The sequence below is a fragment of the Aquila chrysaetos genome, chromosome 9, assembly GCF_900496995.4.
Source record: "Aquila chrysaetos chrysaetos chromosome 9, bAquChr1.4, whole genome shotgun sequence".
Classification (NCBI taxonomy): Eukaryota; Metazoa; Chordata; class Aves; order Accipitriformes; family Accipitridae; genus Aquila; species Aquila chrysaetos.
The window spans coordinates 35393525-35406445 of NC_044012.1; the positions used below are offsets into that span (position 1 = coordinate 35393525).

The 12921-nt window shown below is 39.2% G+C and overlaps 1 protein-coding gene across 6 annotated transcripts in view; it reads left to right on the forward strand.

Moving 5' to 3' along the window:
- Nucleotides 1-1083: 1083 nt before the first annotated feature.
- LOC115345678 (splicing factor SWAP) overlaps nt 1084-12921 on the forward strand; it is a 49858-nt gene continuing 38020 nt past the window's right edge. For 2 of the 6 annotated variants that reach the window (XR_005933143.1, XM_030024880.2), the window contains exons 1-5: nt 1084-1609; nt 4093-4262; nt 4792-4929; nt 8132-8217; nt 12260-12485. Coding sequence is in view for 5 of the 6 variants with exons in the window: in XM_030024880.2 (XP_029880740.1) it covers nt 1350-1609; nt 4093-4262; nt 4792-4929; nt 8132-8217; nt 12260-12485 (880 nt within the window). In the remaining variant the exon portion in view is untranslated. Of the gene's footprint in view, nt 1610-3576; nt 4263-4791; nt 4930-8131; nt 8218-12259; nt 12486-12921 lie in introns of all 6 variants that reach the window. The other 4 variants (XM_030024877.2, XM_030024876.2, XM_030024878.2 and 1 more) reach the window with 4 other exon arrangements.

Here is a 12921-nt window from a genome sequence, read left to right on the forward strand (position 1 = left end):
GTAATTCACTTTGACAGACACAGTGGAAATCCCACGTATTATTGTTTTCAATTTCATGACTCTAGGTGAATAAAGGAGTGTCCAAGGAAGTTTCTAGATTGCTCCTTCAGCAAGTTTACGTGGTAGGACATATTTCTAAATGCCGAGACAAGCTATCCACCTCTTTTCCAGTGCTCGTGCATTGCTTTTCCTCACGCTGTTTTACATATTTCATTCCTTTGTGTGCGATGGAAGTTGTTCACACAGGAAAACCCCAGCAGCTCTGCCTGTATTTACGGGCATCTAGACTCTCACATAACAAAGGCTACGGATTAACTTCATTGTGAATTGCAAAACACGACATGCTTCCTTACAAAATTTTATTATAAAACATGCAAACCAACGTGTTTCCTCATGCTTCTCGAAGAGTGATGAAAATAATAATCCTGAGGTAAACAATACTGAAAATTTCAGCCCAGATTACACAATTTTAGCAAAACCAGTCTAATTTATCACTTTTTTGGAAGAATCTTCCTCAGGGCCACAGCCTTTGCCCTTCCCGCCTCGGCTCCCGGGCCCACTTTCACCCTGCGCTTCCCAAGCGAAGCCTGAGGCGAATCCCCGCTTTCTGCTACACCTTCCCACAACTCTCCTTGCGAGAGCCACCCACCCGCCCCGACACGTTCCTTCTGCCCAGCCCCGTAACCCTCAGCCTCTCCTTTGGCTTTGGCTCTGCCGCTGCCCATCTCGCCCACGACTCCCCGCCGTCGGTCCCCGGCCGGGGCTCCTCAGCAGGGCGACAGACGCCGGGAGACACGGCTCCCTCCCCCGCGCGGAGCCTCCGCGACCGCCCTCGTTCTCTTTTTAAACTCTGTGTACGCGTTTCGGCTGAGACGTGCCGCGAAAGCGCCCAAACCCCCACCCCGCCGCGGCAGGACCCGGGCAGCCCCCCCTCAGCCGCGCCGAGCGCCTCAGAGGGGCCGCCCCGCCGCTCCTCCCTCTCCCCCCCTCCCCCGCTTCGTTCCGCACTTTCGTCACGCCCGCGGCGTCACAGTTCCCGCCTGGCAACCGGCCGTTGTCGCCAGACGCCGCGCCGCCGGCGACGCGGAGCCTCGGCTCGCCTCGCCGCGTTTGCCTTCGGTTTCCCACTCGGGCTGCCAAAAGCCACCGCGAATCTGCCTGCTGCCGGAAGCCAGCCTAGCCTCTGCTCTGCCAGCGGAAGCGGAAGAGTCGCCATTTTGTTTCGGGTGATGGCGACTGTGGTGCTCTGGAGCTGGGGAGTTTAGTGCGGGCCCGGCCTTCTGGGGGACTCGCTTCTCGGACAGTCGTTGTTACTGCGAGTTTCCTCCTCCTCGCTGCATCCCCTGGTGATGTACGGAGGGGTCGGAGGTTCTCGACGGACTGCAGAAGAAGCAGGCCCGCCGCCCCTAATGTTGTTGTCAGGCGGGGGAGCGGTCCCCGGGCCCCCCGGAGGAGGTGGAGGAGGAGGTGGAGGTGGGAATAGCCGTGTGGAGCTGCTGGTGTTCGGCTATGCCTGCAAGCTGTTTCGAGATGATGAGAAGGCTCAGTACCAGGAGCAGGGGCGACACCTTATTCCTTGGATGGGAGACCCCAAGATCATGATCGATAGGTCGGTGTAACACAACCCCCAGACTCTGCTGCGAGATCTCCTGTTATAGCCTCTTTCTGTTCCTCCCCTTATGCTGTGGGCAAGTGAGGGCGGGGGATGAACAAAAGGGCTCACTCTGGCAGACGTGTGGGGATCTTCTTCACTGGCAGAGTTGGAGGGCAGCTCGTCCTGGTAGAGTGCTTCGAGTGCTGCTTTTGTAACGCTGCAGGGCCGCCCCGCGCCCCCCCCCCCCCCGGCAGCGGGAACTTGGGGTTCCCTGCTCTGGCAGTGTTGGGAGGTCCCCCTCCTTCTGACAGGCAGTGTGCGTTGGGTCTTTCTGCTCCACTTGTTAAGGTAGGGTTTACAGGGTGGAGTGGAGAGCGGGAGTGATCTGTTCCTTTTCAATGCAAACCACAAACATCATCTTTTCTCACTTGGAAACCAAGGGAGCCTTATTGCATTATTAGACACTTTATATGTTCTCTAAGCAAGAAGGGTGCAGTGTGAGGGGTGGAAAGGTATTTATCCGCCTTAGGGGAAATGGGGCTTTCTTATTTCTCCTACGTAATCTGGCTGCAGGCTTTTGGTGGGATACCCCAAAAGCAATTCTTGGCCTAATTACTTTTCCTTTGCCATGATTCACTGTATTAGGCAGAATGGCTTTGATTTTGGGTGCTTGCTTTTCAAATTTTATGGCAGGGGTGGCTTTTTTTGGTTGTTTTGCAGTAGGTACAGGTTCATGGCCAGAGAGAGTAACAGAATCTGTTTTGATGTTTCTTCTGGTCTCTAAGTTGTTTCAGCAGCGCAGGGTGGGATTTAGAAATAAATTTCATTCAGAATGAATTTTCTGAATATTTTCATGGAGAGAGGGAAAGTGGGAGGTCAGGTTGGGTATATTTGAGTGGAGCACTAAAAGTACAGTTTAAGAGTTGTGGCTGACCTGAAAACCTCAGTGGGAAAGATGGAAAGATTTTGGTTTAAAAAGGATCACATGACATACTATAGATATTTGTTCCCTCAATTTCATCATTGCTTTGGTGCTCTACATGATTTTTTTTTTGTTTTGATTTAACAACTGTATTTGGCTTGGAAAAATATCAGTAAGGGAAGGTCTTTGCATTTCCTTCTGTAAGACTGGAGAAAAAAGAAATGCCCTTGCACTGTTTTGGGGTTTATGCCGTTAATTATTTTTATGATTGAAATTAAGTTGTTAAATTGGAATAAACACGAAGACACAAAAAACCAACCATAGATGTTTGTAGCTATGTTTAATTTCTTACTTACTTGAGAATAGAAGTGTTACAATACACACTTCTAACCCAGATCACTTTTGTGACAGATTTCCGTAGTAGGTAGAGGCCCTTTTTGTGGTCCTGTGCAACAGTAACCCAATTTACAGGCGTTACAGAAATTGTTGGGAGCAAAAACTAAGTATGTGCATGTATGTACATACAATACCGAAAAATCTAAATAACATAGATTTGTAAGTTAAGGTAGCTTGCAATTACTAATCTTATAAACTCCTTTGGAAGCTTAGATTCTTTTTATCTCCAGCAGCAGGAAGTCTTCATTTTCACCATTTTGAGAAAAGCACATTGCTATGAGAAGACACGGGTTGAAGTTTGCCTGTGGACAGAGCTTGATTAACCAGACCTACGTGTTTCATTAACTTTTTGCTATAAGAATATTTACTTTCTTTGTTTTTGGTCTAGCAAGTTGGCACAAGTCAAGAGTTGTGTGTGGGAAGACACCTCAGCGGAGTCGAGTTTACTGTCACTTTACTTTTCAATCAGTTTCTCTTACTGATGCCTAAACATTATCCCAATGCAGTGCTTTTCCTGCAAATAAAATTATTTCTGCTTAGAAAGGAACTGTACGTCATTGATCTTTGCCGTTTTTACGGTGAACCTCCTTAAATTGCATGTATATGTTACTGTTCCTATGTATGTGTGTCTCTCTATCACATAACCCAGAACTTATTTCCTCAGCCAAATGGCTAGGGGCCGAGCCTAGCCATGATTTTACCTCCAATGGACGCAAGTTTCTATGGTGAAGATATCTCCTGAGAGTTCGGGACTAGCAGAAAGAAGCGAGGAAATTTCGACCGTTTGGTTCTTACGGATAGGTATTTATGTATTCGGGTTTGTGTGAATGTAAGCTATTTGACTTTCCAGAAAAACGTATTTTGCAAGTGACATTGATTGGTTGGTTGAAGCACGTACGGTAAGAGCTGTTAAGGAAATGGATCCCACTTAAACTATTAAAGGATACCTTTGCCTTTAATTGTAATAATTTATTAGTTTCTTTGAGAGGAATTTAGACTATTAAACAAATTTTCGATAGTTGGTGACAAATGATTAGCAAAATTAAACGTAACTTCTAAAAGGAAATATGCTTTAACGTATAAGTATTTTTTTTTTTCATTTTTAATGGGTAAGTATTTAAGTAGTCGCATAAACCCAAGCCCTAAGTTTTTTGCATTGACCAGCTGTTTCATCTTGCAGGTACGATGGGCGTGGTCACCTACATGACCTTTCTGAATATGATGCTGAGTATTCCACGTGGAACAGAGATTATCAGTTGTCTGAAGAGGAAGCTAGAATAGAAGCCCTCTGTGATGAAGAGAGGTATTTAGCCTTGCATACGGACTTGCTTGAGGAGGAGGCGAGGCAAGGTATTGCTCAAGGAAACTTCCTGAGTTTAGCACACGTTTAAATAAATAATTATGAAATTAAATTTACTCCTAATTTTATACTCTCTTTTTCTGATGTTATCTTGACAGTACCCAGTGGATTCGAAAAACGGGAATCGTTTGCGTATGTGAGAGGACCTCAGGATAGTTTAAATATAGATCCACACAGAAATTGCCCAGATTCTGAGGGCAGACTGGGATTTCAGACCCCCAAAAACCCAAAATAAACACATTCTGCTACATTTTTAGTGTTGAATAAATGAAATTCTGTGCTTTTATATGCATAATTATATTAGAATGTTTTAACCCACAGCCTTTATCTCTTCAGGAAGAAATAAATGGTCAGCATATGTACATGCTGTGTTTTTCTATTCAGTTTTTAATGAAAGCTAAAATGATTAGGTAAAAACTTCTCATTTAAAAACTAAATTAAGAAATACTACTTTTTTTTTTTTTAAGAAATTAGCTTTTAAGTATGTTCTAATAATTGCTAATTGCATTTTTGTTCAAGAGGAGGAATATAAAAGGCTGAGTGAAGCTTTGGCAGAGGATGGTACCTATAATGCAGTGGGATTCCGTTATGGCAGTGATTATTATGACCCTTCAGAACCCACTGAGGAGGAGGAGCATCAGCCTGCAAAACAAAGAGGTAAGGGGTAAAAATAGCAAGGGTTAATTGAGAGGAAGAACATAGAACCTCTGTGTCTCTCACTTGCAGTTGAAGGTTGAAAATGTGTGTTTCATTATAACACAAGTAAAAAATCTCAAAGCATTTTAGCAAAGTCTTTATGGAACTGTGTTACTGAGTTTTTGCAAGCTTCACTCCTGATGTGCTTAAATGTTTTCCTTCTATGGCACAGTCAACACTACAGTAGTCAGGATAGGAAATTTAATTCTGCTGTCTTGCAGATTCTTATTCAGAAGAAACTAGTAATTCATCACATGGCTGTCTGTTAACACTATGTTTCTTGGTCAAGAAGGAAGAGCTCATTACAAATATAGACAGAATAGTAATTAATGAGAATATATGGGTTTTAAGTTTAGATTTTGTCATCTTAATTGTTATAAATGAGTCTGTCTTCAACATACTGTGCCCCTCTCTATCTTAAAAAATGCAGAATTCAGGTTCTCATGTTCCCATCTTTAATTATCATAACTTTGTGTTTTTAACATGAAGTCTTAAGGAAGCTTTCAAGTGTTGTTGAATTATGTTTAGTAAAGTTAGGATTATTTAATTAACAATTGGGTTGTTTAACCACATATTGGTGGGTTACCGTGGTATGAGATGTGCTTTTTTTACCAAGGTCTGTGCTACAATGCAGGATCATTTTAGGTGCTAAAGCTTATTTAGTGTTTTTCAGGACATGGTTTAGTGTGGTGGGCATGGTGGTGTTGGGTTGACGATTGAACTGGATAATCTTCAAGGTTTTTTCCAACCTAAATGATTCTATGTTTTTTTGCTGCTGTGTGTGACAGGTTGTTTCAGGGCAGTGTCCATGCTGCTTGCATTCTACCAAAGGTTTCTCCTGTACTCTTCAGTACCGATAGTGAATTGCGTTGTCTTTTCTGGGGTTTATTTCATTTGTTTTATTCCCATTTGTCTGCTAGATTCCATAACCAAATAGTTTCTAAGTTCTCTTTACATACAGTTTTTGAGTGTTTCTTGTCATAGGGGTGTTTTTCATGTTGTGTGGATCTGGGATAGGGATAAGCCTACTGAAAAGTTGGAGGTGATAGAGAAAAACATGTTTGTAGTTTGGCTCTCCTATCTTTCTCTACTGCATAAAGTTTAAAAGGGTGAATGATCTCTCTCTGTTGGTCGCTAAAAAGGGAATCTGCTGAATTTTATATGGTGTGTGTATTGTAGGAGGCCTTTGTAAAACTGCATGAAAATGTGCCATAATGTTACAGAATCTACCTTTGATTAAGTGTATAAGGAGTCAATAAAAAAATCCAGTTTCATTTGGTAAGAGAGCTGTCGTGAGTTCAAGTTGTGCCTGGGTTGCTCCACTTTATTTTTCTCTCCTAGAATGATAGCTAGAATAATGTATTTCAGCCTTAATGAAGTCATATTTTTAGGAATAATGCTAAAATGTGATGACTTTGTCATTGGCAAAGAGAGATATAACTACCCAGTCTTCCAACAAGTTAATATTTAGTTAATTAATATTTGTTGCATCATGGAAGCATCATGCTAAGATATTACAAAATCTTGCAGCGTAATGTGAGAATTCTCAGTGCTGCTGATGAGAAGTAGAGATCCTTACAGTGGGTCATTGGAACATTGTCTCAGTTGTGAGCTTTCTTACCAAACTCTTTATCTTCTAGAAAATTTTTAGTAATGATGGATAGCAAAGGGGCATTTTCTAGTAACACTTGATAGTACTTGTGGAAAAAGTACTTGGGGCAGAAGTGAGATAGAAACATCGGTATTATGTTTTGCTGTATTTGAACTATACAGACTTATAATAGATTGCTATATGGTAACAATTTCCAATAATACAGGACTATAAATTCTTAACATTCATTTTTTATAAATCATAGTAGAGTAAAATCCAGTATTGGAAGATGCAGATAACAGTAATGTGAATTACAGGATGGAGTTCTGTGAACAATTCAAGTGTTAGCTGGAGCTGCTGCCAAAAGAAACAGTCCTGTTCTGCTTTGTCTGCTGCTTCTTCCTCCTTTCCTTGATGCTAAAATTTCTGTGTGCCTTTGTGGAGTTAAAGTATTTGAGTTCATGTAAAAAAAAAAAAAACAACCTGCCTGACAGCAACATAAAAGTTAACTCACTCTCTTGCATTGGTAAGAGCTTGTATGCAGTAGTTGCTATGACATCTCACGCATGATTAGGCTGTTCTGCTGTCTGTGTCCATAGTTCCCATAGTCAGGTTTTCATGCAGTTTGTGCTAATTTATTAGGATAAAACTGGAATACGTTTTCTCTTAAAGCTGGTAGAATAGATAATACTAAAAGTTACTTTAGAAAGTAAACTTTCCACTTCAATTATAAAAATTTGTAAAGCAAAACGTTTTCAGAGGAACATTTCTGGTATACCAAATAACAGAATGTAATACAAATTGGCCTTTATAAAAGAGTAACTATTTTAGATGAGTAGTTATGTGATGAATCCGCTCAATATTTGGATATGTTAAACTTGATATAAAAAGAACCATACCAACTTTAGACTGAACTCACAGATGAATGGCAATGTGTATTTTAATCAATTATTAAGGCAACTACTGGTTTATCTCTGTAGGTGATGAAAGTGGATTTAGCCTCCCTATTGCATTCCCGTACAACTTTCATTAGGGTTAGGAAGCTTACAAAACTTAGTTTTGTTTGCATAGGCTGAAATGGTTGATTAACAGGGAACTGAATTCAGATAGACCAGATGTATGGGTCTTAACAGCTTTAAGGTATTGGATATCTGTAATATTTTAATCATTGTTAGGAAGGGACTCACCCAGTGCATTGAAAATGGTTCCTCTTAATTTTGAATGGGTTTTCTTGTAAAAACAACAAGTCATATTCATGAAAATGAATGTTTTCTGTTTGATTTGACACTTGTTTGTCTTCAGCGCTGTAGTCAGGGCTAAGGTTTATAGGGTTTTGCTCTTCCTAATACCTCTGTTAAGACATAATTTATGCAATCTTAAATAAACTACACATAACACCTGGGAGAGGAAACGTATTTAAATGTCTTCAGTGCAAATGCTGGTTATAGTTTCATTTGATAAATTCCTTGATTGCACATCCTTTTAGATATACTTTATTTCAATATTTTTGTTAACATTTGGATACTTTGACGTGTTTTGTCCTATAGTATTTTATTCTGTCATTTCTTGTAGAAGCAGCTCAAACAGAAAATGTAGAAGAAAATGAAGAACCTTTTGTTGCCCCTCCGGGACTGAATGTACCTTCTGATGTGGAACTGGTATGTGTGTACATTTAACGCAACCTACATTTCTGTCAATTTTCAAGGAGTTTATGGTGCTTTACTGACTTTTTTTTCCATTAACTTTAGTGTGGTACATTTTAAATGATTCTAGAATTTCAAATGTTCTTTCTTGAGTTCTGTCATCTCTCTTGAATCTTTTTCACACTGAAATTATTGCAGTGCTTATGCTAAGTGCATTTACTGTCACTTGTGATATTATTTTAAATAATGCAGAAAAAAGGCAGTTCTTGGAATGGATACTTACTGAGATGTCAAGGTTGGCATTCCAAATGTAAAGGACCATTAAACCAAAAGATTGCTTCTGTTCAAGATTGTTTTTCTGGATTCTTTTTAATTGAGTCCCAATCTGGAGGGGGTAGGAAGTGAGCAAATATAAAGGCTGTGTTTAAGACTAGCCTACTCAAGGAGAAAAGCAATAGTTTATTTCTAGCAAATTCTGAAATAACTTGAAAGTATTAGCATATAGAAGCTCTTTCCTTCATGTGGTGTTACCAGGATTTACTACATAGTAAACTGTAAACTTAATTGCAACATCTCTGTTTTCCCTGAAGGGAGCTGAAGGGTTGCCTACTTGAGTACAGTTGTAACATGAGGATTTTCAATTTATTTCAAGTTTCATAAAGGATACTAGGAAGTCAGATAATATTCTTTCTCCCATACTGTGGTCAAGACAGTGTTAATTTATATTTGGGCTACCTTCTCAACTTGATAAGCTTGGCCAGTAAAGATTCATAGCACTCTGTTAGAATAACTAACAGTGAACACAGGGTATTTGTGTAAGAATGTTTCTCTACTTCATTAGCTTTTAATTGAAAATTTTTATTGTGTTCTGTTTTTTGTATGAAATAACAGCTATTTAACAAATCTAATATGCAACTTTACGTGTTCTAATTTTACTTCCTCTACTTTTCTTTACAATCTTATAATACATTTTGTTAGTGAAGTGCTTACATATCTACTTCTGAGTTCAGGTGATATTTTTAATATGTTATTGCCTTTAAATTGTGAGTTATACTTTAGTCTTAGAATAAGAACGTTGATGAGAAGCTGCTTATTTAGCATTTGGATACTGTTTCCAAAAACTAACTGCTGGTGAAAGATGTTTGCTGTTTTGGATATTTGCTTTGCTTGAATTTTGTTCTGAAACTTAAGATGTATTTTACATGTAAGTTGCAGAATGCAGTGTGGGGCTTACTGAAGTAATTTCTCAGTCAGCTGTTGAACTCTAGTATATTCAAATGAACAGAAAGCAAATGTGGGCATATTTGGTTTTAATTTTTAAAAACCCCAAAATGTCTAGACAGCAACTCTGAAAACAATGTATATTTGTCCTTGGATTGGGAATTGTGAGAATCTTTTTTTGTAAGCCTTGAGTAGTTGTTGTTGTTGTTTTTGTTGTTCTAGTCAAGTCATTCAGTTTTACCACTGAATGTATTTATTCTGTATTTTTTAATTCAGTTGCTGTGAAGGATAGAAGCCTGGTAAATTACTGGTGGGGTTTTACAGGCATGTTTAAAAAATACTTCTCACTCTACCCTGCTCCCATTTTAAAAAAGGAGAGAGAGAAATACATCATAAATTCCATTGCCATTATGTTAATCCACAAGTGATTGGAAAAGGTGTATAGATACATAGCTGATTTGTGGAAATGGCAGAGTGGTGTTCTCAGTCTCCCCTGAGTTTACTGCTAATTAACATTCAAGTTAAAAGACATGGCACTTGTTGATGGTCATGGTGGGGGGAGAACATTTGTAAACCTTGAATCATTTTGGGGAGGAAGCTGTAGTGCTTGGAAGTAACATAAAATTTGAGAATCAGCGAGCTGACTTGGAGACTTTGTTCACAATCTGCAAGGTGCAGTTCAATAAAGACAGATATAAAATAGTTCCTGTAATACAGAACAATCTAAAGTGCAAATGTTAAATGAAGTAGTTAGGCAGCACTACTGCAAAAAAATATCCAGAGGCTGTAGTGAGCTGTTGAATGTTGAGTGTGTGGCAAATCCAACTGCGGCAGTAATGTCATTCTGGAACTTAAACTAGAAGAGTTGTGTCAAGGATGCAGGAGGTCTTCCACTGCTGAAAACTGTTGATGTCAGGGTTATGGGCAAAGATGACTGTTCTTGACCATTGCATTTTAAGAAGTGCGTGACTGCTATGGAAGTGGGCCATAAGAGGAAATTACCAGTTAAACTTATGAGGAAAGATTGAAAATTGCTTTGTTTTTTTCCAGATGAGAATATTGAGGGGCAACATAAGACTTAAAATTATTTTCCAGGCTTACTGAAGATTGGAGGATAGTTGCTTAACTTGCAGTAAGGGAAACTCACTCATGAAAAGCTTTTAATTACAATACTAATTAAAGAATGGAACAGAATATCTTGACTAGATGATAGCACTTACATCATTGGAGTATTTTTCAGAAGGTTTTTTTCTCTACTCTGGCAAGTACTCTTACTTTCAGAAGTTTTAGCAGTTCTCAGTTTAAAAGTTTAGTGGTTTTATTAAATGTAATAGCAAACTATGATATCTGCATCTCTGCCATTGAATGTTTTTCACTTTGTAAAGTTTCTAAAGTTTTGTAGATCAGTGGTGTTAGTAATCTTAGAAGTCAATTAAAAGTATATTAATATTCATAGTGCCTGTTTTCCTGTGCTTATAGTGGTATCAGTTTGAAATTCAAGACCAGATAGTAATTTCAGATGCAAATCAGCAAGGAAGCTCAAAAAAGATTGTAACTTTGTTTTTTAATCTTTTGGCCTTAAGTGTATTTTGTATTTCTGCCTAAGAACTGCAGAAATAGAGAAACTTAATGTATGATTAAATAGTGAAAATGGCAATGCACAAACTGTTATCAGTTTGTTGAGAACTTCATTGCCTTTAATTAAAATAATCTTTGGTAGTGTTTCAGAGGGACAAGTAAACTTGAAACTCATTGTTTTCCATATAGAACATGTTGTTCTAGTAAAGAATCCAATCAGCTGAAAATAATTTCTAAAAATGTGCTGTTTGATCACAGTCAGACTTTTTTCCCTAAACAGAGCACCGTCTCACGTGCTTCTGAAAAAGATTTTGAGGTTTGCAACATACTTCTGTATCCAGACCAATAAAAATGCAAAGCTAAAACGAATCATTAATGTGACACTTCAGTCTTTATAGCACACAGAGTATGTGTTTCTACAGTTTATTGAGCACAAGACAAAGCAGAGCTATCTGAGTATGAAATTAAAGACAGTGAATGGTGAAGTTCATTCATTCTTGTTCTTTTCACTTCTTGGTTTTGATATGGCAGTGTTCCTTAGATGGGATTTCAGGAGTGGAAATGCCTGGATGCTGCTTAACTTTATTAATTTTCTTTTTTCTTTTATTGCTAAAGTGTTCAGTGACTCTTTATGGGAGTGTGACAGCACATAGGAATTGCAATTCTTATGTTGATCTTAAGATGCAACATGTTCCTTCCAATGAAGTGCACAGTAACAAGCTTTTCTAGTTAGGGAACAATATTTGCACATTCAGTGATAACAGAATAAAGGACAGCTGTTGGGAGGAAGACCATACATGTTGACCCTTCAGAGCACATTGAGGTATTGTAAGGTAGGGCCACTCTCAGTTGGCACTGCTGTGTCAGGAAACAACACATCTGTCTCCTGTCTTGTGACAGGAGAAGTGTCTATATGGCTATGGAGTGTACTTGGCTTAAAATAACTTTCCTGCTAAATCAAACTCAACCAGGATTTGTTCCCCTCTTCAGTTTGGTGTGCAATGGCAAAAATAGTTGTGCTGATGGAAGGAGAGTACCTTGCAAAAGGAAATGAATGAGCAGCTAGGGAAGATTGGGACTGGGGTTTTTTTAGTGCTGATGCGCTTTCACTAGTTGGAAGTGATTATGAAACTGAGTTGCTAGAGAAAGCTGAGAACAGGGGCAGGGAACTACTGCTCTTTCTAATTCCCACTGGAGTTCTAACACACTTTACAAGCTGCTTATGAAAATAAAAATATATGTTATTTTACTCCCACAGCCACCAACCGCAAAAATGCATGCGATTATAGAACGAACTGCAAACTTTGTCTGCAAGCAGGGAGCACAATTTGAGATTATGCTAAAAGCCAAGCAAGCACGCAACTCCCAGTTTGACTTCTTACGATTTGATCACTACCTCAATCCCTACTACAAATTCATTCAGAAGGCTATGAAAGAGGGACGATACGCTGCTCCTTCTGAAAATAAAGCGGACGAGAAAAAACGTAAGTTGTTGCCTGCCTGTCAAATGGATGGCTTCAGGATGTGAATCATTGAAACATCCACTGGTCTTTTTTGGTAAAATAGCCACATCTTTTTGGTGCGCTGCAATGGTAGTGCTGTTATCCTGCAGCTGAGATTGATGTGATGATTCAAAATTTTGCTTAAATTGGAGAACATTTTTAAAAGAAAAGATGGTTTTGGGAAACTTTCACATACAAGAGCTGCTATGATTTTGGAGCTTTTTGAAACACTTGTATAGCTTTAGTCCAATGGAAAGTTGGTCTGTGCACTTAGGTTTTAGTTTTATTGATGGCCAGCAATATCTTAGTGTATCTATGCTTTTCAGCAAATTTATGAAAACGGTAGTTTCTTAAGAATGCATGCTTGTCCTGTACTATGTTTCTTTCCCAATACAAATCCATAGGAAACCCAAATAAA